This window comes from Setaria viridis, chromosome 9, assembly GCF_005286985.2.
Source record: "Setaria viridis chromosome 9, Setaria_viridis_v4.0, whole genome shotgun sequence".
In the NCBI taxonomy this organism is placed as follows: domain Eukaryota; kingdom Viridiplantae; phylum Streptophyta; class Magnoliopsida; order Poales; family Poaceae; genus Setaria; species Setaria viridis.
In genome coordinates this window covers 6140879-6166081 of record NC_048271.2, presented here as the reverse complement: position 1 = coordinate 6166081, position 25203 = coordinate 6140879, and the positions used below count along the sequence as shown (strand labels likewise).

The window sequence follows — 25203 nt, the reverse complement described above, 5'->3', positions numbered from 1 at the left end:
CGGCGGCGCGGCGGCGTCGAGCGCCCATACCGTCCCGCACAGCGTCGTGTAGTAGAACTTGCCCCCGTGGTACACGAGGTCCAGGTCGCGGTTGACGTAGACGAGCTGATCGGAGCCTTGGTCATATATATTCTACGTGTGGTGTGGCGGCGCGGCCGGCCGCGTCGGGCCAGTCCAGCCACTGCCAGCCTTCGCCGGCCGCCATCGTGAACGCCAGGCCGTGGTCGTTGCGGCAGAGGACGGCGACCGCGTAGTCCTGCGCGGTAGGATTGGGAGCGAAGGCCACCCTCTGGACGAAAGACAGCTGCGCCTTTCCAAAGAGGCGTCTGTCTTGGTGTGTGAGTATCTGCAGCGTGCCATCGGGCGACATGGGCACGGCGACCGAGATGCAACCGCCGTGGAACAGGTCACGTCGGAGCGAGCCGAGCGGAGGCAGTCGGACCGCCGGCTTCGCGTCCGTGAGGGGGTTGAGCAGCGTGATGGCAAGGCAGGGGTCGACGAGGACGAGCCAGCCGTCGCTGCTGGAGCCGAGGCAGCGCTGGTGCTCGAGCCCCCACCACATGGGGGTGAGCGCGGGGAGCGAGAGCATGGTGAACCGGTCCCTGTCGCCGATTTCCAGGCCGTCGGCGATCACCAGCCACGGCGATGGCATGATCGCCGGGAGCGCAGTGCTCCAGGACCGGCACACGCCTCGGAAGCATAGGCCGCTAGAGAGGTCCAGGAGCTCGCCGATGCACGTCAAGAGATCACCGGGCAGGCTGGCCCAGTCGCGGAACGTCGCTGCCTGCTCTGCCACGTAATAGGTCGTCTCCTCCATGACCGTCCGGTTGCTGATCTGATCCCAATTAATCAAGACTGCATGGCAACTACAGGATGCAAGGCCAATAATTACGCACGTGTGAATATATATATATATATATATATATATATATATATGTATGTATGTATGTATGTATGTATGTATGTATGTATGGCCTATCAAAGATGCGCGGGGACAAATGTGCGCACTTAGAATCTCATGTCCTACTCGGATATTATTTGCAGGCCAATAATTATATCCTATTCTCGCTGGACTTTCTCCGGCCTTATAAAGAACAACAAAGCCTTTCTTAAGGAGTTGTCTTTGGTTTTGCTTAGAGCTAAACCAAATGTAAAGTCTTGCTAGAAACTTGACTGCCTGTAATTTACTACCAGGTATATATTATTTTCATATTTATTTAAAAAAGATAGGAGGATTTTTTATAATAGTTGAAAAAAAATAAAAGCCATCCACTCAGATGAATCATACGGCAAAAAGTTATAAAGTGGCGAAGAGTTATACTTAGAGATACCTACAGACATACAAATAGGTGGAACTAAGTAAAAAAATAGAGTACCGTAATCAATTTAATTATTATTACCATCTTCAACGGCCAACAAAATTTACTTTATAACTACTATAACAAAAAGCTCGATAGACAGAGGGCTCCCTTACCGGTAAAAAAACATAATATTTCTGAAGGTTTAAAACATCTGCTGATAGCATCTTCAACTATTATATTGGAAGAGTTGGTAAAAAAAATGCTCCAGCAGACTCTCCTTGTTTTTTCCTTTTCCCAATAATTATTGGAACAAGCCAATAATTCTCCCTAATCCTCCATAGATAAAGGAGGAGTTGCAACTCTTCCAATATAGTAGTTGGATTGGGTTAAGATTATTGGGAGCCTGCAAAAGTAACTCTCCTAATAATAATGAAATGGATATTGGGATATCCTACCAGAGAACTGTTGTAGATACTTTTACTCTCTCTGTTTTTTTTTAACCAAGCTCCACCTGATAGCTCCGTGCCTCCCACGTTTGTGGAGACGCTGAGGCTTTCCATATCCACTGCAACTGCATACATACACACTGTTCTGCACACGCAGGCACTTCTCATCAACACATATACACGTGATTTGCTGCTGCCGTACTCTTTTTTGCGAGGTTTGTTGCTGCCGTACTTTATAGCGCCATATGCGTATATGGTGGTTTATTAGAACCTGGGCATATCTTAGTCATATTTTTTTTGTCAGCGGATTTAACATTAAAGGCACGATAATAATGGGCATGGCATGCATACATTAGTTCGGACAACAACATTTTTAATCAACATACACTTTTCAAATACGGCAGGTGACAAAAATGTTATATATTTTGTTTGCAAAACTGTATCATTTTTTTCTTGCAACTAACAAAAACTACGGTTTTGCCCGTGTGGTTTTTTGTAATGGGATGGCATCACTATCGGCAATGAAGGATAGGCAAGTGCTGCTTCGCTTTTTTCTCTCCCTGTTTTTTCCTTTTGTTCCTGGACTCCAAATCTATAAATTTTCGATGTTTGGTTAATAATATTGGTTACTGGAATTGCATTCGATTATTGTTATTATTAAATTGTCATTGAACACACATTTTGCTAAAAGAAAAAAAAAGCTCTCTTCTCTCACGGTACTCTGAATTGTTTGGGCTGGTAAATGAATTTTGAGGGATGTCTGCGGGATTCTGTTTTTTTAGTCGGTTAAGGCTAGGTGACAGTATAAATTTTGATTCCACCGCAAACATCGCATGTTTGCACATTACTCGTAGTTTCTTCCACGCTCGTCCTTCTCCTTCATCCAAACAACTCACCACCCTGTTCTTGCTCGCACGCCCACATGAAGTCAACCAGCACCATCACGACGGTGTTCCCGGTGTTGATGAAGGGACAACGAGTCCGAGTCCGACGTTCATATTTCGAGTGCTCGATGTCGTCTTTGAAGATACGTGACAAGGGCGAGCATTCGTTCACGCTGCTTGAGTTGAAGAGTAGCATTGAGTTTCCGTCCCTTTCCGTGGGAGAAGAGCTGCTTCTGGAGGGCCAAGGCTTGTGTTGCCATTGCAAGGTACATTCTCTACCGCAGACTCCTGTCAAGACTCAGGAGGAATATGGTCTTTCGAAGAAAAAGACTGATCAGGAGGAAGACGAGGGAGTTTTTGTTGCTGTTCAGGATTGCCATGGTCAGATTTCTTGGGTTGTTTGGTTTCTTGATTGTAGATAAATTCCTTCTATCCTTTTGCTTTCTTGAACTTTTATCTTTCTTGAATTTTTATCAGTTATGTGGTTATTGGTTATGTTTCTTGATTTCCGTTTCCTTTTGCTTTGGTTAGTTTGGCCGTGTAGTGCTTGCGCGAGTTTAGAGTTACCAATGCCGGTTTCCGTTCTCCCAAATGGTTTGAAAGACAAGACCATGCAATTCTCTAGGCTGAGTCTACAGAGTATTGAGGTGACCGAGGCAAGGGTCACAGAAATCAAGGAACGTAGATATTCTCTTAGCATTGTTTACCTGGAAATGTGTGCTGCCCCTCCTCCATTCTGTATGGGCGATTTGCTGGTTTTAGAGAGCCTGGATAGCCCGTGCCAATAGGAAGCTGATGTGAGGTCTGATATCCAATGGGAAGCTTATGGGAGGTTTGATTCTGATTCCAAATTCGATGATAGTCACAATAGGAGCTGTTCTATATTAGTTCATGTGCAAACCGCTGCTGGTGAGGTGTTTTTTTATTTTGTGGAGTCTCGATTATTCGGTTGGTACTTCTCTTATTTCTCTATATCTCTTGTTGTAGCCAATATAGATCCTAAGCTGTTCCAGCAACCTATGGTGATCTTGGTCAAGCCTGTACCAAATTCATATCATCCTACTGATAATGGGGTAAGTAATAATCTTTTTAATTGTATTATTGTATGTCAAGTTCATATCCTGGATTGCAAAATTGGTCTACCTTTACAGAGAGGAACTGCTCTGAGGAAGGCAAGCAAAGCTGTTGTCAGTGAAACACGTATAGGTTAGTGACTTAAGTGACCATTTAGAACTTCAGAATTTCTACTATTTCATCTTTTTTTGCTGAAGTATTTATAATTTTCCTTGTAAACCTACAAATCATCCAATGTCATGTGCTCATTTCTCCACATGTCCTTCTATTATCTCTCCCATGTTTTTAGCTCACTCTCATATGTCCACTCACCTTGTAACCTGAACTCTGGTTCTACACTCTGCAATTTATTTTTTGTGATTTTTGTCGATGCAGCTAAGCCAAAGATTAAGATAGGAATACATGGTAAGTTTTAGAGACCAAGGTCATATTTCTACTATAATTTAGAGAACTGCATTGAGTACCTAGCATTCTGTTTATTTCTATTAGTTTTGATTAGGCTACACAAGTACGTGAAGGGCCATTGCTAGGATTGCTTTGGAGAGCGAAGATGTGGAGCTTGTTGCAATTAACGACTCTGCCATCACTATGGACTAGATGGTATGCATTCAATCAAGTTCTTTGCATGTGCTCGACACACTTTTCGATGTGAAGAAGTTACATGCTATGTTGAGAAATCGGAATCCCGAACTTGACAAAGTGGCACCAAAGTAGTGTACTACCATTTCTTTTATGGACTCTTACCCACACTACTTCGAGAAGATCTTCGCACTGACACCAATGCGGGACACTAACTCTCTATAAGGAAACTCAAACCTTTATTCACTACTCAATTTGATACAAGACTCACTTGCACACTCTTTGTGTGGCTATCCTACCATGACACCATTATACTACATGGCTATCTTGCAATCTCCTACTTGAGACCTCTTATGCCATGGTATGGCTAGGAGGGAGGGAAGCACCTCTATTTATAGGTGCTCATGATCATTGTGGTGTTGCCATGTGGAACTTCCACACTCTTCCATACAAAATATCCTAACTCTATGACCCTCCTCATCCTTATCTAGTTTCTTATATTTCTACCATGCTAAAATATCTAGTTCTAGAGTATTCTACACTTCACCATGAAGCATGACAACTATAGCTCATGCATTTTCTCCAATTTTCTAGAACCTTCTTACCTTGCCATGATTTTATCCTTATACATAGCAAAGTTAGTCTTTTAAGATCTCCACAATCTTCTAGAATGTTTCAAGTATGCATTACATATTTCAACATGCTACATGATCATGCATATTGTGCTATAGTATATTCTTGTATCTCGAGTGCAGACTTGTATGTTTAGGGACAGACACGAACATGGCCAATGGTTGAGTAGTGATTTCAAGATCAAGGATGAGGACCCCAATAAACTTATGTTTGGTGACAAGGAGGTTACTATCTTCAGAGTCAAGTATGGAAATCATGTTCATATTGTAGTATGTTTAAAACTTGTTCCTAGTCAGGATGTTATGCTAATGTTTAAAATCATGTATCCAAGGGAGCCTGGTAAGATCCCATGGAATGGATACACTGTAACAGTGCTTGTTTGTTGTCATCCTAGATTCTTCACGATAGGTTTAAGGAGGCTGAGGATGTGGCTTGCAGGACTCCCATCCTACAAGTTATACCACAGAACCCAAATGCCGCCAAGGTATTAAGCAAATCATCATGTTGCCAAGGTATTAAGCAAATCATCATGCTTTTGTTTCATGTTCTCAAAACTTAAAATATTGTATTAGGCTTTGAAATTCTGATGTTTCATCCTTATTACTCCTTAGGCCATAGGCGACGTACTGGCACGGTGGAACGGGGACGTCAATGCTATATATGATATTTCGAGTTCCAGGTGTTGATGCTCCGCCAATAGATTTGGCCATCGTCTTAGATGAGTACAAGGGGTACCGATTGATCTCGAGTAATACCAAGTAATCTCTCTTTCTCCTTTGCTTGCTATCTGTAGTGCACGCTAGTTTCGTTTCTAATTCTAATTTATGTTGTTTTGTCGCAGGCCAAGCTCCGGATTCTGTATGCTGCTAGCCTGGTGTGTTGACATGACCCGACAAATATCACAGTCAGCTACTGCGTGGTTCAAGTTCCATGATAGGACACGTGATCATGTCTCATATGTTGTTTACACCACACTACCACAGGAAGATTGTTGTAAAGCACTGCATGAAAGAATGTGGCTTTACCCAGAATCTTATAGCTGCGAATGAAACATGGTAAAAAGGATCGCATTACTGTCTCCAATCAAATTGTATAGAATGGTGTACACGGATGATATAAATACATGTGGCACGCATCATTTTCTGCCATGGAACTGCTTCTGTTAGTTTCTCTGCATCAATGTGCCATCCTCAAGTCTGGAGTTCTCTGGGAAAGTCAGTCTCAGTCTCTGAATATACTGATATTTGAGTTTTTTTTTGAAACAATGATATTTGAGTATTGTCATGAAATTGCCTTCATGTTCTGGAATCCTGACCAAGAAACAGAACGTTAGGTGATTGTGCATATCGTTGTGTATGTCAATTTTTTCTTTTTGAGAGTCCATGTGCAAAACCAGATGAACATGTCCATCTAAACCTTGCAATGACAATGTACCTTACAGTCCAAACTTATTCAAAGTTTGGTCACAATCTTTCGGTCAAAAATCAAGTCACCTTACGATTTCGGAACATTCATGCAGGATTCGAGCTGTAGAGAGTGCAAGCGAGGACCTGGTCAAGGTTTCAGAACCGCAATCTCACGAATTCATCTCAAGTTCTTATAACAAACCGACTTCACGCTACATCATCAGGAAGGCGTAAAATTGTAACATTCGCGAACTCATCTAGAAAGCGTAAACCTGACTTCAGTTTTTGCTTTAGAAGCGGAAAAGCCAGAACGCGTAGCCTTCTAACATCCCTGGGGCGGACACGTACACCGGCTGTGTATATGTATGTGCACGGTACACGTGCGCGGCTCCTGTCCATCCCTCCGCACGTGCGCTCAAACCCAGCCCGTCCGCGCATCTCCACCGTCCGATCCCCAGCCGATGGCGGCGGAGCCTGCGGCGGACGACCACGATCCCCGGCCAACCCCGGCGGATGGCCCCGCCGCTGCCGGCGGGGGCGACGCCTCCGCGTCGGCGGCGGCGGAGGCGCTGATGAGCGCGGCGTCGGAGCAGCTCACGATGGTGTACCAGGGCGACGTCTTCGTCTTCGACCCCGTCCCGCCCCAAAAGGTTGCGCCTCTTGCACCCTCCTGAATTCCATCGCCCCCGCTCGGTTCTGCCCGTTGGTCTCGGTATCATGCGTTGACTTGTTGCCGTGGTCGGCGTTCCTGTGCCCGGACATGGCCTGCGCCGGCGATGAATTGCGCCGCGGGAATATGCGTTTTATTGGCAAATATTGTTCGAGTTTTCTGGAGGCGCTGTGCTGTTGGGTTACACATAATCAAATTGTGCCACTAATGCTCTTAATTGAATATCAAGGGTAATTAATTATCGATTGTGGCTGTATTGGTCTCGGTTTTTTATTTTCTGTTGCAAATTGCTGATGTCCTTCTGTTCGCTTGCTGAATTGCGCCGAAGAATGCGTGCTATACGACGCTGCTATTGGTCGATCTCTTAAGGGGAGGGATTTATGTTGTTCTGAATAGGTTTGACAATTCTTCGATCTGTTTGGCTATACTGTTCTACTGGAATCGGGCTTTGCATGCTGAATCGTACTTTTTTTGTTTGATATTTTCGATTAATAGTGGCGCATTTCTTTATAGATTAGACAGTTTCTGTATGTATTCTGATGTTATAGTAGTCCTGCAGTAAAGTCACGTGTTTGCTGAAAAGTGGAGTATAGATCTTCTTTCTTCTGCTATGAATATAACATATTTGTACTTGTGTTAATTTGTTGCTGAACAAAAATGCAATAGAAGCATAAGTTTGTTTTTCAAATCAGAAGCATAAGATTTGGTCTGAAAGTTACAAGTTGGTTTTGCCTGTCTTCCATTTAAAAGGTGTTACTGTTTTGGTCTAGCTCAATTCCTTGAATACAGTATTAGTAAGGAGAATGGTTGTAGATGCAATCATGAACCCTGATGAAGCCAGGTGTAGTAGAAAGCTTCACTGGCATGTACAATAACGAAGTAAGCACGATGCAACCATATTAAAGGTTCTGAGGGTTACTATATGCCTAAATCATTATCAATTTATTTTAGTGTATATGGCGATTAGATTGTTCACTGACATGTGTATCCTGGGGCCACATGTAAGCAAGTGTGTTGGAGTGCCATATCCAGAAAATCAACCTAGGGGGGAAGTGTATCCTGAAAGTTTCCTTTTGAACAGGTTCAGGCTGTTCTGTTAGTACTTGGAGGGTACGAGGTTCCATCCGGTTTAGTAAACATGACCGTTCCCACTGCAAATGATGAGAAGGTATCCACTCAGTACAAAATGTCTGCAGTAAGGATTTGTATAACTATTTCCAGTTTCTCCTGAAGCTTTGTCTCATATGTGCAGAGTACAACTGTGGCCGCTAGAAGGGTTGCTTCCTTAATGAGATTCCGTGAGAAGAGAAAGGAAAGATGTTTCGATAAAAGGATTAGATACAATGTGCGCAAGGAGGTTGCCCAAAAGTATGGACAGGATTCGTACCACGTCTACGTGTTGTGATGATATATAATGATGCTGCACAGAATCTAACCATCATAACATATCACAGATTCACATGGCGCACCCATATTTAACATTCTATAAAGTCCACGCATAATGAAATTTTAAAAGTATTCTTGGTTAAAACATAGGTGTGTTGTTGTTTTCGAGGATTTGAGATATATATAAATTGCAAGAATGTCTGCATTAGTTGGCCTGCATGTGTCCACAACTCCACATTGGAGAAATTATCAGCTTATTGTGGGATTGATTGTGTTTGACACTGCTATCACCACCACCAACACCAAAGCCTGCACCTTCGACATTCGTAATGTGAAAATATTCTTTGGTATTAGGTCCAGCTTTACTTATTTTCTTTTCTCACATCACTCTGTTGATCTGCATCGTGGAATCTACTTATTGGAGTATTGTGCACTACTGGCATGTTACTCAAGATAACGTGCTCTGAGCCTCTGATACATTACAAGACTACCTTTTTTAGTGAGAAATCTTTAAACGTTCATGGTTATCATAATCAAAGTGAATGCTCAAAACACTTTATTTCAGTTAGATATCAAAATCAGTGAAGTATCTACCATAGCCACTGCATAACCATATTTTGCATTCAAAAGATTGCTATTGAGTGTTTTGTTGTAAATTATTTTGTTTCATACATTGCACAAACTCTTTAATACTGTCAGGATGAAACGGCGTAAAGGCCAATTTGCTGGGAGATCAGATTTTGGTGATGGTGCGTGTTCTTCTGTAGCTTGTGGCTCTCCACCTAACGGCGAGGATGATCATTTTCGAGAAACCCAGTGAGTTGTCATGTTTGTCAATTATGAACTGTGTGACTGGTGTATGTGCAAATCATGTTACATCAGTTTCATATGCAGAAGGTTGCTGGCTTTATATAGTAAGTTAGTGACTAATGTTGGCATGTTTTGCTAGTTGCCAAAATTGTGGCATCAGCTCAAGACTTACCCCAGCAATGCGTCGGGGCCCAGCTGGTCCAAGGTCCCTCTGTAATGCTTGTGGCCTAATGTGGGCAAATAAGGTATCTTTCTCTATGCCAATCTTAGCACCTCTTGTCCTGTTTTGTGCCTTCTCTTTTCTCCTCATGTCAAAGCAAAAGCAGCATTCTCCTTAATTTCACCAACTTTCTGATAAAGATATTCTGTTTGGCCAACAGATTACCTGATAAACTCGTGCTTGTGGGCCCAACTAGTAACATTCCTACTAATTAACCTTTGAATTTTTTTTCAGGGTACTCTAAGAAGTCCTATTAATGCCCCCAAAATGACTCTGCAGCATCCTGCCAATCCAAGTAAAACGGTGTGCCATCTTTGTAATAGAAACTTTTTTCTTTGAGTGCTTTTTCTTGAAACAAAGTTTATCTGAACATGAAACTTATTTACTTGTGCAGGGAGATACAGATGACAAAAATTCGACTGTTCTTCCTGTGGAGCATAATCAAGCCACAGTCAAAACTGACTCCGGGATGTAAGCATGCTTTTTCACTGTATCTGAAATCATAGTTTGGAAGCTGTTTGATGTTGTATGGTCTGCTGTGCAAATCAGCAAATGTAAACTTCAAGATCTCTTTGGATAAGTTTAGACAGTGAGGGACAAACTCTGATGAAACAGTTTAGATGTATTTTCTTCATCTGGTTTATCAGTACATGATAGTTGCCTAGAGGGCCTTTTCTTTTACTCTGAGACGAGGTCTCTCCAAAACCTACTTTGTATATAATTAATTAACACTAGCACTAAACCTTCTAATTTATTGGTCAGGATGCCAGAACAGGAGCAGAAGCTGGACATACTCCCACCGACCAAAGAAGATATCAAGTCAGTTTCATGACAAATGCTTAAACATGTGTACATAAATTGAGACATAGGTTTCTGTCAGAAACTCCTGAGTTTAGGATGACATATAAGGCAGAGAAACTAACAAAGCAGTTCCATTGCCAAAAAAATGCACGCATTGGGCTGCCACATTTATCTCCTACCCGATTCATATTGTACGATTTGATTGCTGACAATAATGCAGTCCTTACCCTGTTTTGACCTCACTAGGCGACTGGGCATAAACTCGAAATGTTCTTCTGAATACTCTGGCACAAAGCATTTTTTGAACAATGTTTTATTTATTGTTGCAAAATCATTTTGATAGTTATTTCATCAGTGGCAATGCAATTATTTTATAAAAGAATCATGTTGTGTACGGTGCGGTTGGATTATGGCTCGACAAGCTGGCATAATATTGAAAATTCAGACAAGCAATCAAAAAAAAATTCAACATCATTTTCATCGGATAGTTACCATTGAATTATGTATGAATTGTGTGTCATTCATTACATAAATTAATTTTGATCTTAAAATGTATTATGTTACTGCTGCACCTGTTTAACTAAAGTTCATATCTGATCAAGCAAACTGAATTTGGCACAAGCAACTCGTAACCTGGTTACACGACGGATCTGGAAAAAAAACATAGGTACCATCTTGTCAACTTAAACGTGGTAAAAGCTTTTTGTGTACATTGTCCAAGAACCAGTAAAACTGAAATGCTGAAACGCAGAATATGTTCATGATCTCAAGTATTTTAGTCAAGTGCAACATGGTGAGACATGGCAGATTTGCAAACAAAAATGATCTTTGTATAGACAGGCAGAAGCTCTTGAATGCTGCACATCACATCTTATTGTAAAACTACAAAGGACTCCTATGATTATTTATGCTGCAAATGCCTGTCATGTGAGCTTTTTTTCAGCTCATATGACCAATCCGTCAGCGATTATTGAGTTCTTCAGTACGATAGTGATGCCAGATCGGATGTAGAAGCCTTCGGATGTTCTATCAGCTTCCTCTACACCCTGCAAAAAGGTCCAGCAGCCAGCCAGATTTTGTTTAGAGTTTGATGGCACATTCTCTGAAGAGTTGTGACATTGATAGCAAAAACAAATAGTATCCTGTAACTCGCGGTAACATATATACATCGTGGCCATCTTAATTTGTTGCAAGTTGCTGCTCTTGGTGACTTCAAACACCGTTTAATCTGGTAGTCATTGGTACTATTACGGAATGAAAGAGGTAGCAGAGATCCATACCTCAGAGTTGGAGATCGTCACGTTCTTCCCTATCCTCGCATTCTTGTCTATGATACACTTTCTGCAGGGAACAAAAGGAACGCGTTAGGAGTGAACAAAAGATTTGTGTCTAAAAATGAGCCAGTGCTACAAAGTAAAATATGCATGCATACTGAATCGTCGTATTGTCCCCAATCCCAATGGGAACCTTTCCTTCAGCAAGCTGTTCTCCTCTTTCCGCATCAGTTTCGTAGTAATCAGCACCGAGCATTACTGTATCCTGCAGGGAAAAAGATGAAACGACACATTAGCCGCTAACTATAGAACACTAGAATAAATTATATAACGCTTAATACTTGTTTCTCTATGTTCCTACAATGAAATACAACCAAGAAAGAAAGAGATGTGACCTTGAGGTGCACGTTGCGGCCTATCCGAGAACGGACTCCAACCACACTGTGTTCTATCTTGCAGTTATCCAAGAAACATCCATGGGAAATGATTGAATCAGTGATCTGCAATGACACCAAAGTGTTAGAAGGCTACATAGCAACCGGATAGAATTATGACGCGTGATTGCTAATTCAAAATACATGTGAAATAAATGATATATGGGAACACAAAAAATGGTGCAAAACAGAGGAGGACCGGATGAGCCATTCTAGTACAGATTGAGACCATAGTACCTTACTATTGTTGACCATAGATGGTGGTAGATTTCTCCGTGATGTGTACATTGGTTTGTCAGCATCGTAGAAGCTAAACTTTGGGGGCTGCATTTAACAAAAGTGTGAACACAAGTTACAAAGAGTTCAAGTTTTCACATTATCACCACCACACCATGAATGTTTGAAAACCAGTGCCAAAACTGAGAACATGAATGAACGTGTTTAGTACAAGGGATTCCCTTCGGTAGCCTTTTTCTAGAAAAATACAAAATATTAAAGCCAAGTGGTAGAAAATGAGATTTCCAGCAGTATGCACTATGCAGTAACTATAAAAGGCATACCTGCTCAGTAAGGGCAAGGTTTGCTTCAAAGAAGGACTTGATGGTTCCAATATCTTCCCAGTAATCATTGAAAAGATATGCCTGAAATAACTCAATATTAGGCATTCCACCATGATATAAAGTGCAGAATTAAGGAAAATACTATAACACACAGGGTTAATACATAACAAAGCTGGTGCTGGGCTTATGCTTTTAATTATGCAAGCTTCACTACCTGACTGTAACTTAAAGGGAAATAAAGGTACTGCTGAAACATTATAACATCGTAGTACCTACAATCAGCTTTATATGCCGTTCACACAGCAATTTTGACTTAAAGTTTTGCTCTGTTGTCTGAAACGTCATATAAAACTGTCTGGAGGTAGTACTTCCTTGGCATGCATGGTACATTGATTTTTGACAGACAATTAGCAGAAATGTGAATAACAGTGATGCAAACATATACATACCTTTACGTTGATTTCTTTTGCTGAAGCAGGAATTATTTCAGAACCAAAATCATTCGCAGTGGGGAAACGCCATCTGACCTAACGATGATACAGTACAGCTTAAGATCGACTAGCAGTTAAACTATTGAGTGAATAAAACATTAACATTAAAAATGAGTATTTGAAATCCCCTTTATGGTAACAAAATATATCATTTACTGATCCTTTTTATGAGATCCAATGAGTTGAATTGTCATACCTTAAAAGGTTTAGTAGTATGTCTTTCTTAAAAATATAGACCCCCATTGACGCTATGTAGGGTTTCTGTTCTGCTTCCTCCTTTGATAAGCCTAGCACCGTGGTATCAACTTGCTGCAAAAAACATATGAAACGAAGCTGCCGTATGCAATACATGGTGTAATCTGTTTGTTATGGCAATGTAAACCATATGGAAATGCTGTAACTCTGTGACTATCTAACGGGCCGTTTTTGGGGCCAATGTAATGAAAATCAGGTGGGGGATTCTCTCCCCTTCCGTAGCCATTAAAAAAAAACTTGCTGCAAAAATGAATAAGTAATGCCTCATGAACTTTTGTTTCATTTTTTATTGTGATGCTCACTCTCGTTTGTGCAGTACTACCTGGTGACACATTGAGACAACTAAAAACTGTTTCTAATCTGTGTAGCAGAAGAACTACATTACAGTTGGCTGGGGAAAAAATCAAACCTACCATTGCATTTAATTCATCTCCTTTTGGTTTCTCACTGAATGAAATAACTCTTCCAGTGTCATCTATCTTCATTAGACCAAAGTCAGATGCCCGGCTGACATATAAAAGAGAGTTATTCATGCTCACATCCACAAGGACCAAATAAAGATGTGGAAACACATGAAAGAGAGTCTAGCAAATGCTCCAAATCAAACTTTGCCTTAACAGAGCAATGAAAATTGAATGAATCTAAAAATTTTGTATGTAAAGCCACTCGACCAGTCCCGAGTGGGTACTGGCTACTGAAATGTACAGAAAGTCACCTGCCATCAATTGGCAAACAGCAGATGCTGATGCCTGCACCTCTTTGCCGATGACTCTGCAAATTAAATTGCAAAAACCTAATTAAAAACGCATTACTTGAACAGCCAAATGGGAGAGATGATTTATCTGTGGTAGTGACCTGAACAAAGTCCATGTAGTCCATACGGTAGAGGTGATCACCAGAAAGAATCAAAACATCTTCAATGTCTTTAGCTTTGGCATCCTGCAAACAAAAAGGGCATTACAGTTTGCACAAGGAACGACATTGTATTTTTCAGCAGAATCTTAAGATGGATACGCGATAAACTGCCCCCGCAAAACAAAATGATAAACTGAACAAAGAACGTACATCAAAAAGCCAGTCGAACTGCCGAACTGCATCAGCGGTACCCTGAAACCACCTCTTTCCCTCCGACCCAGGCCTCTGTGTTGCTGCTAGAACCTGAAAAACAGTTGAATTCCCCGCGTGTCAAATACCCCCCATTTCCAGATCATCACAACAAATCATTGTGGCCTGGTCGTCATCCCCTAGAGTGCACACGTAGCCTGCATTTCGCACCTCGACGAATCCGTTTCCAAACGCCACGCCATTGCTGAAGTCGTAGGCCTTGGAGAGGTGGCGGTTGAGGGACATCGAGTTGAACTGCGTGAGGATATACACCTTGTTGATCCCGCTGTTTATGCAGTTGCTCATCGGCACGTCGATCAGCCTGTACGAGCCGCCAATCGGCACCTGAAATGCGAATCAACAGTCAACAGTTAGGACGGCCTGTGTCTCTCTCCCTCCTATTCCACGAATTTAAACCCTCAGTCAAGACCAATTCGCGCCACATTCTGGTGATTTTGTGGAGGAGATGAAGAACAAGGTGGGATTCACTCACCGCCGGCTTAGCCCTGCGCTTGGTGAGCGGGAAGAGCCTGGTCCCGGCGCCGCCGCCGAGGATGACCGCCACCACCGTCTTGGCGTTCCTCGACTCCAGCACCTGGTCCTCGGACTGCGACACAGTAGACACCCACCCGACCGAAGCACCCGTGAGTCGTGGCTAGCTAGAGGGGCAACCGAGAGCAAGAACGAGGACCCGTAAACAGAGAGAGTGAGAGAGCACTGACGGCGCCCACGGCAGTGGCGGCGGTGGCGGCCTCGGTGGTCGCGACGGACATCCGCACGGAGAGGCGCCTCTTGCCGCGGAGCGCCCACGGCCGCGGCGGCACGCGCGCGACGCTCCCGCCGAGCACGCGCACGCCGGTCCCAGCGGGCGCGGCGGCGGCGACGCGCAGGTCCATCATCGCAGATAGCCGGCGCTGAACCCGGCGCTCCTGCGCTCTCTTCCTCGACAATGGTAGAGAGAGAGAGAGAGAGAGAGAGAGAGAGAGAGAGAGAGAGAGAGAGAGAGAGAGAGAGAGAGAGAGAGAGAAGCGGCGGGCGTCGCGTCTCCGAGCTCCCCGTGAGTTTCAAAACTTTGCAGCAGCGCTCGGCAGCGGCTTGGAGAACGGTGGAGCGGAAGAAGGTAGGGGGCTAAGGCGACGACGAAAACAAAAATCTCCCCCCTGCTACTAACCCACAACTCCGGATGGCTGACCTGTGGACCCAACATCGCGTGGGGCGCAGCCGTCAGAGAGTGCAAGGTGGCTCCTGGGCCGGTGGGCGGAGGAGGAGATGTTTCTCTCGCTGGCTCGCCCAGTCAGCCGCGACGCTATCCGGCGCGAGGCCTGACGTCCACACGTCGCCGCTCCCGTCCATCCGTCGCCCGCTGTTCTTTTCCCCTTTCTTTTTCGGATTGGAAGCTCCCGTGCCTCTCATGGCCATGGGACTGCACGGGCCCACCGCACGGCCTGGCGGGGCAACCAGCCACGGAACGGGACTGCTCGTTCCGGAGCTTCGCCCCCGGTGGCGATGGCATATTCCAGATCTTTGTGTGAGCCTTGGACGCGCGCTCTCACACGGTCGCGGTCACCGGAGTAGGTTGGCCAGCGGTGGACGGTACAGAGAGGGTAGCAGCCGGGAGGGCAGCATTTTTCACTCGGCAATGGTCATCGGCCAACGACTAAAATGGGGACCGGCAGGAAGAAGACACTGGCCGAAAGCCCAGCTCGATCGGCATGTGGCGTACGAACCAGCGGCATCCTCGAGACCTCGACACGCATCTACTGGGTGTTAATCAGACAAAGTGGTTTATTTTTTACTGCTTACTAACAAACAAAATTTCCGTTAAAAGAAGAAATCACTTTTTTAGAAAGTAGCTAAAAAATATGTTTGTAATGCTTCTAGTGATAATATAATTACGTACGACTAACTTTTGCAGCTAGGTACAACTGTACGTATAGGAGAGATCATATGCGTATCTGTGTACTTATGTGAATTTATTACTATACTAACTTATATTAAATAAAAAACATTTCCTCACCCTCCATCTCCAACCAGGCAACCACCTACACATCCCTCTTCTTCATCTACCTTCCTCTGTCAATGAAATATTCATGCCTTATATATTAATCATAAAACTAATTCCATAATATATCACAATTCCATCATATCTTAAATTGCTATGGAGAGATAGTTCAATCAATAACATTATATTGTTTGTTAAGGAACGAGAGCAGCTCCAGTGTGAGTTTTAAGGTAGTGATGCTTGTTTTTGCACCTGGTGCTTCAAATAAAGTAGTCTTTTTTACTCATTATTACTACTTGACTACGACATGTATGGGAGGAAAAAGCTGCTAGTCATAATTATTTATAGGATAAAAGGTTGCTTTTGCTTTAGCTATACACTGGAGCATTTTGCCTCAGCTAGCACCCGGATGACATGTCCGGCTGCAAAAAATTTGGAAGGACTATACGCTGGCCTTGATCTGACAAGGTTTGAGTTTTTTCTATGGGCTGCCACAAGTGATACTATCAACGCACATGCAGTTATATCTTTCAAGTTTCAATAACCATACTGGCTTCATGACTAGAAACTTCCCTAAGGGCCTAAACACTCCCAGCAACATTCGACATCATGGTTAGATTTTACTGATCACTCCCGAATACCCAAAATGTATCGACTAGATGTTTTGATAATTTAACTAGCCCAGATGTATCTCGATTCTAGAAATATGCATACAAATATATAGCCTTACACAGTATTACCAAGTAAATAATAATACAAATAAAAGTATGAAATACTCTAAACAATATTTTTATTTTTTAAGGTGTATAAAACTACATCTTGCTAATAAAAAGCACAGTATAAAAATGGATGATCAGCTTGCCTCTTACTAAGAAAACCAAAGATCCAATGTTGACCAGCAAATTAGCAATATAGCGTCTTAACACTAAGTAGTGTATCTTAATTATAAATCGTTTTATCAATGTGCATCTATAATTTGAGGAATACTTATTGAAATTAAAGTATATTGTGTAGGTGCGTGGAGAGTATATACGTGTGAAGAAGACTTGAAACTTCTGTACCTGAAGGAGCGGTAGCTGACCTTAGTCATGTACAAAACTTGTCCGTTGGCCCTTACGGCTTTACGCTAACTAATTTTGTCAGCTTAGTTTTAACTTTTAAATGTATAGGGGGGCTCATTTAGCAAAAATAAGTACATAAATAAACGCGGGGAGGGGCGGGGCGGGGCGGGCGCGTCAAGTTTTAGAGCGCGCGCGGGCGCGCGCCAGACCACCAGAGCACCAGGTCTTTCGACCTTAGGTGGGCCGCAGCCCACCCGGCCCACCCCTCATCCGCCGTCTGAGGCGACGACCAACCCTACTTTTCTCTTCCTCATCAAAACCCTAACAGCCGCCTCGCCTCCCACTCTCGGCTCTCCCCCGGCCGCCCAGCTCCCGCGACATCGAGGTCGAGCCCCCCTTCCAGAACCTTCCAGAACGCCCGGATCGCCGGCGCCGGCATCGCATCGGGCCGCCGGCCCATGGACAAGCTCCGCGTCCACCGCTGCGGCGGCGGCGCGGTCGAGTGGTCGCCGTCCCCCGTCGTCGCACTTGCCACCTCTCCCTGCGCGTCCCAGGTCGCCGCCGCGCGCGAGGACGGATCGCTCGAGCTCTGGCTCGTCTCCCCGGGCTCCGTCGGCTGGCACCACCAGCTCGTACGCTTCCCCACACCTCCCCACCCCCCACCCCATGGCCCTGCGGTTTCCTGCGAGCGGTCCGAGGATTTTCAGTGACCTGATTGGGGGTTTGTTTGGGTGCAGACGATACAGGGGAACGCCGAGTCGAGGGTCACATCGCTGGTGTGGGGGCGGAGTGGAGTTGGAGCGGCCGGCCGGCTGCTCTCATCCAGCGTTGATGGGTCAGTGGTCGAGTGGGATCTCTTCCACCTGCAGCAAAAGGTGGTTCTCTTTGCACGATTACACTTCATTTCAATTTTCTTTGTGAAATCCGATTTTGTGATATGGAATTTAGCATGTATGTGTTGGTGGTAACTGAGCTCTTAGATGCCGGGACAGAGTGATCGTTTGAGATATGTAGGTGGGAACTGATATGTGGTAATGAACTGAAGTTCTAATTTGTATGAGCAGGTATAAGTTTGTTTAAGTTTGTTTGGGTAACTGTTAGTGAAATAATGGTCCGCAACCTATCGGGTGTACTGACTGCTGTATGCAAGGAATGTTGCTTAGATTTCATATTCAGTTTCACGATATGATTTACCTGAGTCTACTTATATCTTATTTTCTCTGCTACGTAATAGTCATTTTACGTACATGGATATTATTATAATGGGTTTTCTATTCTGCTTTGTAGACTGTCCTAGATACTGCTGGAGGACCACTCTGGCAGATGGCCATCGAGCCGTCCGATGATTCTAAAAATACCGAAATTAATGGCTCAGGAATTGCCATCAATGGCCATGCAAATAATAACGACTCAAGCGACTCTGACTTAAGTAATGTTGATGATGGTGATGACTCTGAGGATGAGGACAGTCCAGCCAACACGAGATCTTCATACCATGTCAATGAACTCCAACGACTGGCACTTGCCTGCGATGATGGTTCTGTAAGATTGTACAATGTGCCTGAATCAGGCGCATTGACTTACTATAGATCTCTTCCAAGAGTAAGCGGTATGTCTTGTACATATTCTGTTTTCTGTTATTTTGGCAATAAATTCAACTCTGGCAGTTACGATTGTGCCAACTTACAGGGCGAACTCTGAGTGTGACGTGGAGTAGTAACGCCAAATTTATATTTTCTGGAAGCAGTGATGGGTACGTTTTAAGTTTCCTTTGCTGGTGTAAGCAGGCTGTCGTTATTTACTGGCTATTTCCCTATGTATACAAATAAACTGTTTCACATTTATCTTGTTTCTGTAATTAATATCATTATTTTTTTAGTTGCGTGGGCTTGCATTCTCATGTTTCCATTTTTGGTACCATTTTCTGTTATTGGCAGTTTAATCAGATGCTGGGATTCAACATCTTTCCAAGAAAAGTATCGTATTACTGCTGGATTGGGAGGGGCTGGTACCGGATCAGAACTATGTATCTGGACATTATTGTTTCTGAGGTGAGATAGAGTAACTATTATTGTCTTTTCTGAATTTGCATTTGCCCCCTTCATTTTCTTCAGCTGATTATTGTTGCTGCTATCTAGGTGTGGAACACTTGTTAGCGGAGATAGTACCGGGAGTGTACAGTTTTGGGATAGCAGCCATGGGACACTTTTACAAGCTCACTCTTATCATAAAGGCGACGTAAATGCACTAGCAACTCTGCCTAGTCAGAACAGGGTATTTTCCGCAGGGTCTGATGGGCAGGTTGGTAGCATTACTAAAATAGCTATTAGGTGGATTAACTAATCTTGTGCAACCCCTACCTATCTGCGCGCTGCGTTGTTTGTATTTAATTTGAGGAATGGCTTTCTTTTTCATTGGTGTACTAACTTGGGTGACCTTCTAGGTAATTCTTTACAAAGTATCAAAAGATGATTCTGGCACTAGTAAAAACACGGTCAAAGAGCAAGTTCGCAAGTGGGTCTATGTGGGATACGTAAGAGCTCACACTCATGATGTAAGGGCATTGACCATGGCTGTACCAATCTGTAGAGAAGGTATGTGATGATTTTAATTGCTTGCAATAAGTTGACGTCCCTATACTGGTGCTTACACAGATTTAGCTGTCATTTTTTGTTCTGTAGACGAATTATCGGAGGAAAAGGCGGTTAAGATTCGCCGGCGTGAAAAGCGTCAATTCAGTTACCACAAATGGGCTCATCTTGGTGTTCCAATGCTAATATCTGGTGGTGATGACACTAAGCTGTTTGCTTATTCGGCAAGAGAGTTTACTCAATTTGCACCACATAATTTCTGCCCTGCACCTCAACGTCCTTTGATAAATCTTGCTCGAGATAGCACAGTCAATGGAGATTCAGTAATGCTTGTCCAATCTGCCAACTGGCTGGATGTTTTACTTGTGACAGTTCAGAACAAGTTAACTCCAAGTACATCATCTAGAGAAGATGCTAAAGTGCGACAACTTGCTCGTTTGAAAAGCAAGGGGTCAAGAAAAATCATCTCTAGTGCTGCCTCCACAAATGGAACGCTTTTGGCCTATTCAGATTGTGTGAGGCCCTGCCTGTTTGCACTAAAGCATAAGAGTGGAAAGAAGTACACCCTTGACAAATTGGAGCTGCCGAAAGGACTGCCCTGTTCTCAGAGTATGATGTTTACAGTTGACTCGTCCAATTTGATACTAGCTGGACGTGATGGAAAAATATATGTAAGTCTTCTAAATCTCTCTGATACTGGCTCTTCATTATATAGAAGGATCCATAAAAACGTCATTATCTGTCTGCAATGTATTTTTGCTATACTTGGATCATATGATCTGTGTGAACTGTGAAAACATGCATAACATATGTATGTGCTAGAGAAGGAATTTAAGCATGGCAGGGTGTCCCATCTATATATTCAATTTTACATGCTATGTACCAAACATTTGAACCAACAAATGGAGCAACTGGACGCAACACTGTCCTTGATTTAACCTACTATTAGTTTTGAATTGAGCACTCATGATTTATTTTATTATCTTGAACTTTGAGGTATGTAGTAAGTCGCCAGATGTTTGACTGTATATTGGTTTGCATTGTGGTTTAGAGATCATGATCAGACAATTCACCATGCCAAGATCATTGTTTTTTTATCTTTTTCTTTCGCAACTTATCTTTTAACAGCTTCTTTTGCGTCATTCTTATTAAGATGCCAGATGTTTGATTGTATAAGTGTATATTGGTTTGCAATGTGGTTTAGAGATCACGATCAGACGATTCACCATGCCAAGATCATTGTTTTTTATGTTTTCCTTTCTCATCTTGTTACCTTTTAACAGTATATTTTGCATCATTCAGGTCATTGATATTGAAACAAGAGAAATTTCAAATGTATTTCATCCTACAAGAAAGGCAGATGCAACAAAAGTCTCTTCAAGAGAATCACCTGTAACAAAAATGTTCCTAAGTGTGGATGGGCAATGGTTGGCTGCAGTAAACTGCTTTGGGGATATTTATGTATTTAATCTTGAAGTACAAAGGTATGCACCAGTTTGGGTACTCTCCAACTTGTCTTGCATACACCTTTTCTTGTTACCTGTAGTGGATGTAAAGGCCATTCTCTCATCACTATTTTGTCCTTGTATTTGCAGGCAACACTGGTTCATATCTAGAATGAATGGTGGCTCTGTTACATCTGGCGGTTTTTGCCCCAAGAACAATGCTCTTGTGATAACTACATCGAAAAATGAGGTATATGTATTTGATGTGGAAGCAAAACAGTTAGGTGAATGGTCCAAGCGATACACACATCACTTGCCCAGAAGTTTCCAGGAATTTCCTGGTGAGGTCATTGGCCTATCATTTCCGCCACAAAGCTCATCGATAGTTGTGGTATACAGTACAAGGTAAACTCTTAAAGAGATGTCTCATGAACATTTTTCTTTACCATTGTGTTTGGTTATTTTCTGTACCAAGCAAACTTTGGGTTGATAATTGTACCATATAATGAAATGATGATAGAAGTTAATCTCCTTTACTTTTCAGGGCAATGTGCTTGATTGATTTTGGATTGCCTGTTATTGAGGATGTTCAATTGCCAAATAGATCAACCGGACCAGCAGAGAAGACAGACGCACAGAAGGGTACAAAAATAAAGCAGAAGCGCAAGGCCCATAATGAAGAGTTGAAACAAGAGAATAAGAATAACTTCAACTTCTTTGCGTTTAAAGAGCCAGTCCTGTTTGTTGGGCACCTATTGGACGGTTCAATTTTAGTAGCGGAGAAGCGGTGGATGGATGTGGTTGAAGGATTTGGCGCACCTGTTCACAGACATATATACGGGACATGATGCAAGCTAACATGTCTACCTCTGGCTCTCGTGGCAAGCAGTCCACTGTTTTTGTTTTTGCTCAAGCACATGCCTTGGTCCTCAAGCATGCTATGGGTTGAGAGGAGTTTTAGGATTTTGGAGCGCAAAGGGGCTGCATCGGCTAAGCTTTAGCATCAGGAGTGGGGTAATGGTGTGTTCTTTTCTTCTAAACTTGAGTAATGTAGTGGACTCCTTGCGCCAGTTTGTCATACCTTGTCGCTGCGCAAAATTTTTGTCAGATGTAAACACTGTATCATCACCTCTGTTACCGTTAAGTTGTTATTTGTTGTTTGACAAAGGAAGCATGTTCTCTGTAATAGCGCACCAGTGTATGCGTCAGGAGTTTAGTGTTACATCGCTGGTCTGAGCTAGGATTAGCGGCTTATGCAGATAAATGTCTTTTTTCCCCTGAGATTATGTGCAGACCAACGGTGTCACTGTCACTGCAAACAGTGAATCAGTATTGCTGTGCACAATCGGTTACTGTCATTGCAGACAGTGGATCAGTATTGTAGTGTACAATCGGTAACTGTTACTGCAAACAGTGAATAAGTTCTGTGTACAAACTCGTATGGCAAAATCGAGAATCGCTTTTTTTTTCCTTTCGGGTGAGAAAATGGTATTTGAAACTTGAAATGTCAAAATTCTGAAATATAACATCAACCACTGTTCCTAATGGTAAAATTGCTGCAGTTTTCTATGCTACATTCTTCTGATTTACAACAATGCACGCAATGTTTCTTCCTCGTCTGGTTTTTGCGCCATCTGGTCGACCAGCAGCCGAAGCACCTCCCATATCTCGAAGCACCGCGGGTGCGCCTGGTCGTCGGCGACGAACGAGCTCACCTCGCCGTCGACCTCTACGGCGCTGTACGCGGGGGCCTTCTTGATCCCCCTGCTGCCGATCAGCTTTCGCACACGCCGCGCGTCGTCCTTCCGGTTGGCATCGAGGTAGATGTTGGACAGCTGGACGTACACGCCCTCATCGGCGGTGCCGCCTAGCTTCTCGAGCTCCCGCGCCGCCACCTCCGCCAGCTCCACGTTGCCGTAGCTCCGGCAGCCGGCGAGCACCGAGCCCCACACGGACTCGAGCGGGGCCATAGGCATTGTCCCGATGAGCCCGACCGCGTCCTCCAGCCGCCCGACCCGGCACAGCATGTCGACCGTGCAGCTGTAGTGCTCGTGCCCCGGCGCGACGCCGTACCGGCCGCGCATCTCCCTGAGCAGGCGCAGCCCGTCGTCGACCTTCCCGGCGTGCGCGCACGCTGACAGCGCCCCAAGCACCGCCACGCCGTCCGGCCGTACCCCGTCCTCCCTCGCCATCCTCTCCAGGCACGCGACGGCCTCCGCCGCCATCCCGTGCACCGCGAACGCGCCCACCATGGTGCCCCAGACGTACTCGTTCCGCTCCGGCATGCCGTCGAACACCCGCACCGCCTCGTCCAGGCACCCGCACTTGGCGTACATGCTGACCAGGGCCGAACCCACGAACGCGTCCCCGAGCAAGCCCGGCGCGGCGCGCTCCACGTACCGGTGCACCCACGCGCCGCAGTCCAGCGCCCCGGCCTGCGCGCACGCCGCGACGGCCGTGGTGAGCACGACGGCGTCGGGGGCGACCCCGTCCTCGAACATGGCCCTGAACACCGCCAGCCCCTCCGCGGGCATCCCCGCGCGCGCGTACGCCCCGATGACCAGGTCGTAGTGGATCGCCTCCCGCCGGGGCAATTCGTCGAACACCCGCCGCGCGAGCTCCGGGCGGGGCGCGTAGAGCTGGAGCAGAGCGGTGGTGACGTAGTGGTCGACGGGGAAGAGCGCGTTCCGGACGAGCAGCGCGTGGAGCTGCGCCCCGGCCCCGGCATCGGAGGAGGAGTCCGGGGCGTCGACTGCGGCGGCGGCGGAGAGCGCGAAGGGGAAGGAGAGGTGGTCCGGGGCGGGGAGTGGCGTGGCGGGGGAGAGCATGTCGCGGAGGAGGCCGAGCGCGAGGCGCGGGTGGGCTGGGGAGGCGGCGCGGCGGGAAAGGGCGTGGAGGAGGGAGTTGAGCGCGAGGAGGGAGAGGTCCGGGTGGCGGGGGAGGAGGCCGGCGGTGGTGAGGAGGGCCTGGACGGGGAGGAGCGGCGAGGAAGGGGCGGCGGCGGAGGGGAGGAGGCGGGAGGCGAGGAGGGAGTGGCAGAAGGCGAAGGTGGCCTTGGGGATGTAGGGGCGCATGCTTGGCTTGCTCGCAGACTCGCAAACGGGCATCGGCGGGAACACGGCCGTGTTTTGATCCTGCTGGTGCTGGGTACCTAGCCTTCGCCTCGCCACGGAACTACGGAGGGGGTGTGTTGTTTCAAGATGCACCACCAAATGACGAGACCTTCCGTATAAGATGGGTATATAAGTCGTTAGAGCTAGCAAACTACGCATGAAAAGGGCCTAAACAGCTTTTAGATTGAACTCCAAATTCTAGCGTCGTGAGAAATTTTGGTTAAACTATTTTCAATTGGTTAATGTTCCTGACGTAATTGAGGCAACAAATTCACCACTTTCTTCACGTCATCAGCTGATTAACCAGCCACTTTATTCGAACTTGCTGATTTACCAGTCACTTTATTCAAACCATCTGCTGATCTGCCTTGTCATCGACAATCTCATCCTCATAGATGTTCAGCATTGACAGGATTGGATGGGAACATCATTAATGTATTAACATTAACACAGAAGTTGCACTAAATGATTATACTGATGTTGTGTGTGATAGGCTGGTATAATAAACCTTGCTAATCTTGGCATCATGATATAGATAACCAGCGGAAGTAATGCTCACTTCCATCTCTCGTGCTCACTCCAAGAATTAAGGGGCGTTTCAAGGAGTCGATGCCTAAAAACAAGAATATGCTCAACAGTTTCAAGTACGCCGGCAAATACTTG

At 44.8% G+C, this 25203-nt stretch overlaps 4 protein-coding genes across 6 annotated transcripts; 2 read left to right on the top strand and 2 right to left on the bottom strand.

Moving 5' to 3' along the window:
* Positions 1-6726: 6726 nt before the first annotated feature.
* On the top strand, positions 6727-10452 carry LOC117838390 (GATA transcription factor 19). 2 transcript variants are annotated; one of them, XR_004636614.2, is made up of 8 exons: positions 6727-6973; positions 8075-8161; positions 8246-8361; positions 9079-9195; positions 9329-9434; positions 9644-9704; positions 9804-9880; positions 10172-10452. XR_004636614.2 is itself a non-coding variant. In XM_034718396.2 (8 exons), the coding sequence occupies exons 1-8, from the start codon at positions 6785-6787 to the stop codon at positions 10239-10241; spliced, it is 831 nt and encodes a 276-aa protein (XP_034574287.1). In that variant the 5' UTR covers positions 6735-6784; the 3' UTR covers positions 10242-10452. The 2 variants fall into 2 exon arrangements, 1 of the variants encoding a protein (XP_034574287.1); XM_034718396.2 differs by having other exon boundaries at positions 6735-6973; positions 9644-9712.
* A 409-nt stretch (positions 10453-10861) lies between these two features.
* LOC117838388 (glucose-1-phosphate adenylyltransferase large subunit) lies at positions 10862-15420 on the bottom strand. 2 transcript variants are annotated; one of them, XM_034718394.2, is made up of 15 exons: positions 15051-15420; positions 14822-14935; positions 14500-14673; positions 14290-14382; positions 14080-14163; positions 13940-13995; positions 13638-13731; positions 13166-13302; positions 12928-13000; positions 12479-12559; positions 12156-12242; positions 11880-11984; positions 11643-11749; positions 11491-11551; positions 10862-11256 (listed from the first exon to the last, which is right to left on the bottom strand). In XM_034718394.2, the coding sequence occupies exons 1-15, from the start codon at positions 15225-15227 to the stop codon at positions 11155-11157; spliced, it is 1545 nt and encodes a 514-aa protein (XP_034574285.1). In that variant the 5' UTR covers positions 15228-15420; the 3' UTR covers positions 10862-11154. The 2 variants fall into 2 exon arrangements, with proteins under 2 accessions (XP_034574285.1, XP_034574286.1); XM_034718395.2 differs by having other exon boundaries at positions 13166-13278; positions 15051-15418.
* A 2306-nt stretch (positions 15421-17726) lies between these two features.
* Positions 17727-22613, top strand: LOC117837439 (WD repeat-containing protein PCN). Its single transcript, XM_034717062.2, has 11 exons — positions 17727-18023; positions 18129-18266; positions 18679-19000; positions 19081-19144; positions 19329-19442; positions 19530-19692; positions 19835-19985; positions 20073-20653; positions 21285-21466; positions 21578-21832; positions 21972-22613. The coding sequence occupies exons 1-11, from the start codon at positions 17850-17852 to the stop codon at positions 22273-22275; spliced, it is 2448 nt and encodes an 815-aa protein (XP_034572953.1). The 5' UTR covers positions 17727-17849; the 3' UTR covers positions 22276-22613.
* Positions 22614-22905: 292 nt separating this feature from the next.
* On the bottom strand, positions 22906-25068 carry LOC117837440 (putative pentatricopeptide repeat-containing protein At3g28640). Its single transcript, XM_034717063.2, has one exon. It carries the CDS (start codon positions 24697-24699, stop codon positions 23014-23016), a length of 1686 nt encoding a protein of 561 aa, XP_034572954.1. The 5' UTR covers positions 24700-25068; the 3' UTR covers positions 22906-23013.
* Positions 25069-25203: the final 135 nt, after the last annotated feature.

Excerpts from the sequence above, each read along its gene's own strand:
- LOC117838390 (XM_034718396.2), top strand. The coding sequence starts at position 6,785 with ATGGCGGCGGAGCCTGCGGCGGACGACCACGATCCCCGGCCAACCCCG. Across the intron at positions 6,974-8,074 it reads ACCCCGTCCCGCCCCAAAAG|GTTCAGGCTGTTCTGTTAGT; the intron begins GTTGCGCCTCTT and ends CCTTTTGAACAG. Across the intron at positions 8,362-9,078 it reads CGCAAGGAGGTTGCCCAAAA|GATGAAACGGCGTAAAGGCC; the intron begins GTATGGACAGGA and ends TAATACTGTCAG.
- LOC117837440 (XM_034717063.2), bottom strand. The coding sequence starts at position 24,699 with ATGCGTAGTTTGCTAGCTCTAACGACTTATATACCCATCTTATACGGA.
- LOC117838388 (XM_034718394.2), bottom strand. The coding sequence starts at position 15,227 with ATGATGGACCTGCGCGTCGCCGCCGCCGCGCCCGCTGGGACCGGCGTG. Across the intron at positions 14,936-15,050 it reads CCGCCACTGCCGTGGGCGCC|TCCGAGGACCAGGTGCTGGA; the intron begins GTCAGTGCTCTC and ends ACTGTGTCGCAG. Across the intron at positions 12,560-12,927 it reads CAAAAGAAATCAACGTAAAG|GCATATCTTTTCAATGATTA; the intron begins GTATGTATATGT and ends GAGTTATTTCAG.
- LOC117837439 (XM_034717062.2), top strand. The coding sequence starts at position 17,850 with ATGGACAAGCTCCGCGTCCACCGCTGCGGCGGCGGCGCGGTCGAGTGG. Across the intron at positions 19,443-19,529 it reads TGGACATTATTGTTTCTGAG|GTGTGGAACACTTGTTAGCG; the intron begins GTGAGATAGAGT and ends GCTGCTATCTAG. Across the intron at positions 21,833-21,971 it reads GTTGTGGTATACAGTACAAG|GGCAATGTGCTTGATTGATT; the intron begins GTAAACTCTTAA and ends TTTACTTTTCAG.